The following is a 3,775-nucleotide window of genomic DNA, read 5'->3' as shown; positions in this document are numbered from 1 at the left end:
AAACAACCAAAGATATTATTTTGTAGATAGATGGAATGGATTTCGAGCTGGTCTTATTCCATTTTATGAAACTTCCAAGTGGAAGCCTCATGTGTGGTTGTTATACTTAAAAAAATTGTATGTTCACGGATTAAGAAAAAGTCCTATCTACCAAAAAAGTGCTTATTTTTGTACCATTGCCACTATAAAAGAAGAGCGCATCTTTTATTAGCATAAATGGTTATGTTTAGTATTTGACAGAAAGAAACAAGATAAGTCTGGAGATGATGGAAAAATCTGTTATATGATCTATATCCTAATTCCTGCTAAAAATTGAGATGAGGAAAATTGTATTAATGTATTAAATAAGTAAATATGTATATCAAAGACTATATTACATTTAATGGAAAATATACAACTATTCTGCATATACTTACAGCTTCCTGAAGCTTCAGAGACAGCAGTATAATTTGTATCTCTTCCATAGGATAAAGAAGTACATACTAAAAAGAAAAAAAGGAATTGTTGACAATAGTCATATAAACAAGCAAATCCTAGAGAAGTTTGTCCAAATGAACCTAATGAAGGTTAAACAAGCCTAGTAATGGAGATATTCAAGTCATGTAAGAGGACATGCTTTGAAGTCATTGACCTCTAGGTTCGTCGATATAGAAGAGACCCGATCCATCCTTTCAATACATGATCCATCTCATCGCAAAGCTTCTAGTGTCAGTCCACACCACAAGCTAGGCTTTTTTTAGTTTTCAGGTAAACTCATACAATTCAATCATCTTTCTCAGTAAAATTGTTGTCTACTTCAATGGACGTCATAACAAGGTGACTGAGCTTCTCTAGATTCATTGATATCTCTGTCAAAATTTTGGTTCCTTCACAGTTTTTCTCAGGTTTCTTGGAAACAATCTCTAAGAACCCACTATTTTCTTTAAGAGTTTTCACCCTTTCAGTAAGGGAAGATAGTTCTTTTGGTAGGGAAGCTTCACTTCCTATTCCTGTCACATCACAAGCATTATGAGGAAGGGCATTAAACAAAAGAATTTTGAAGAAATTACTCTGAAATCTAATTTCGTTTGAGTTATTGTTTAAGAACTTATTCCAACCTTTTTTGAGACTTATATTATAAGGGATGAACTTCAAGGGGACAATTGTAATGAATGACAACAAATAAACCTCAAAGACAAGTCTAAAAACAAAATCAATCTCAAGGAAAATCGACGTAATTTCCAAAACAAGAGAGGTATCAAGTAAAACAAGTGTTGAGGGATGTCAATTGTATTTACCTGTCTCAATGCCTAAAGTATTAATACTGTCAGAGCTAGAATTTAAGGAATAAGTTCCACTTTCTGTAATGGATGTTCTGTTTTCTGTTTTCTTCATCCTACCAAGAAGATATGTTTTCTCCGCTTTAAAATCTTTGATCAACTCAACTGGCTTTATCCCTCCATTTTCGGCCTGAGACAATGCAAGTTGATCAGAGACGAGGCCTTTTTCATCACTATCCTCACCTCCATTGAGAGACAGAGTAGAGTTGCTGTCACCATAAGATATGTTAGCTACCTTTAAAACATCTTCTTCAGCTAACATTCCATGTTTGTTTCTATATATCTCCAATTCAGTTTCTAAAACTTTAATCTCTTCCTCTCTTTTGATAATCATATCATTACTTGCTTGTAGGGCTTCTTCATCATATTCTGCCTGCTCCTCCATCATTCTCTGATACTGCAAAGCTTCCATCTGCACTGCAGCCTTCTCTGCCTGCAAACGCGTGATCATCGCCATTGCGTTGTTCGCGGCAACCGCTGAGGCACTTCTTTCTTCATCCAGTTCCATGTACAAAGCCATGAGAGATTTGCGATCCAAGCGAACTTGCCTTTTCAAGTTGTTTAATATGGCGTCGTCGAAATCATTTTGGATATTCACTTCGTTGGACTCATAGGCAAGTTCTGTTTTCTCCAATGTTGATTTCCTGTTAATCCTGTAAGACCATCTGGGACTGTTGTTTGCTGAATCTGTGAGTGGGATTCCAAAGAACTTATTGCTCCTTGAAAATGTTGGGGTTAATTTGTGGGACTCGTCATTCAAATTGTTGGCTTCTGTCATTAAAGGCATGGAGAGTACTTTGGGGTCTTCTCTTACTGTGAAGAACATAAACATAATCAAATAACATAGCAGTGTTTGAATCATTTTTTTGGCCCCATTTAAAGGCATAATAGCACAATAAAAACTAGGAAATGCTATACAACCAAAATTTATGTAGGAGAATTTTTTTCATAGAATGATTTGACTTTTGCATAAAGAGCTTTATTCTACCCTAACTTTAGCATAATCTACACAAGCTAGCATATACTTGTGGAAACTTGTGTTTTACAAATAAAAAATTTATTTGACAACTTCTTGCCGAACATGATAGTTTGCTACCAAAAAAATATGCATGCTTTGTTAATTAAACTATCAGGTGTTTCTAAGAAATTGTTAAAACTAGTCAATCAAAACTTCAAGTAATACTTCTACGTGAAAGCACTCACATTTAATATTCTGGTTATTCACATTAGAACCATCATCATACTCTTGAAGCTCTAAGTCATTCTCCATAAACTTGAGTTCATTATACGGGATGCGAGGTGAATCTAGAGCATTATTTTCCTCATTTTTAAAAGCAGAAAATGGATAAGCTCGTGGAGAAGGAGTGGGAGCTCGAGCAAAAGATTCTAAACGCCTTGGTTTTCCATGGGAGGACTTAATTCTTAATGGCTTTCCACAACATGAACACTTTTGCGTCCTACTTGTCTCAACATGTGTGATGTCTTCATCCTTCAAACTCAATTGAATTGGTTGGCCATCTTCAACAAAGCATTCCAAATCCTTATGCAAAATTCCCACCAGAGATTTATATGTGTCAATATCCGATTCTCTCTCAGTTGCGAATGAAAGCAGACACCCTTCACACATCTTTCTTATATCAGAGAGTTTCTTGTGATTGTGACAAAAAGCCAAAGATGAGATATCTTTTTTGTGAGAATCGCATATCGACTCGTTGTAATAGAAATCAGGATTCCTATGAACTAGTACATGATCAAACCTTGTGCATAGCCAGCAAGGGATTTTCAATTCAAAGAACCTGGCAAACTCATTTCCAAGAAATGCGAGAAAACCATCTAAGAAAAGTATGATTATTAACACCCATTCAAGGAATACATAGAGCACAAAATATGGGAACTTCCCTAATTCTTCCTCAACATAACGAGTAAATGACCTAGTAGCCATATTGTCCTCAATTTGGTACACCGTACAAAAGGTTAATAAGCAAACCTAACAACTATGAGCAAAACGTGCAGCAGATAGGATTAAAAAATAAATACACACAACTTCTTATAATCTATATTATATAGTGATGATGGTTATTAATTTAATTAAAACTCATCAGGTGGTGGAGGAAGATCATGACCTTGTTTGGGGACGAGATCACGACCTTTCTCTCAATGTCTCTCTTTTTTATTTCTATCAATGACACACAAGGGAGTGAAGGAAGATAAAAAGTTATGGTTTGACAACAATGTGATTACAAAAGAAAGAAAAAGAAAAATAAAGGTTTTCAAAGTTATGGATGGTGGAACTCAACTAACCAAAAATAGAAAAAACCAGTTTTTGCTGCAAAAACTAATGGAGGTTGTAAGTCAGACAATAACCTGAAATAACGGTCAATCATGCACACTACTCTCTCCTAATTGTGTTTCCTTAGCACATAAACATATATGTCATCATCGTTCTAATGAGAGGC

General features: G+C 35.2%; 1 protein-coding gene across 1 annotated transcript; it reads right to left on the bottom strand.

Annotated features, from left to right (window-relative positions):
• Positions 1-340: 340 nt before the first annotated feature.
• Positions 341-3,560, bottom strand: LOC109336980 (probable myosin-binding protein 5). The gene is made up of 3 exons (XM_019573834.1): positions 2,523-3,560; positions 1,278-2,132; positions 341-989 (listed from the first exon to the last, which is right to left on the bottom strand). The coding sequence occupies exons 1-3, from the start codon at positions 3,259-3,261 to the stop codon at positions 763-765; spliced, it is 1,821 nt and encodes a 606-aa protein (XP_019429379.1). The 5' UTR covers positions 3,262-3,560; the 3' UTR covers positions 341-762.
• Between the last annotated feature and the right edge of the window lie 215 nt (positions 3,561-3,775).

The sequence above is a fragment of the Lupinus angustifolius genome, unplaced genomic scaffold (genome assembly GCF_001865875.1).
Source record: "Lupinus angustifolius cultivar Tanjil unplaced genomic scaffold, LupAngTanjil_v1.0 Scaffold_1_593, whole genome shotgun sequence".
Lineage (NCBI taxonomy): Eukaryota > Viridiplantae > Streptophyta > Magnoliopsida > Fabales > Fabaceae > Lupinus > Lupinus angustifolius.
Note: the sequence above shows the minus strand (reverse complement) of the source record. Positions and strands in the feature narration are given on the sequence as shown.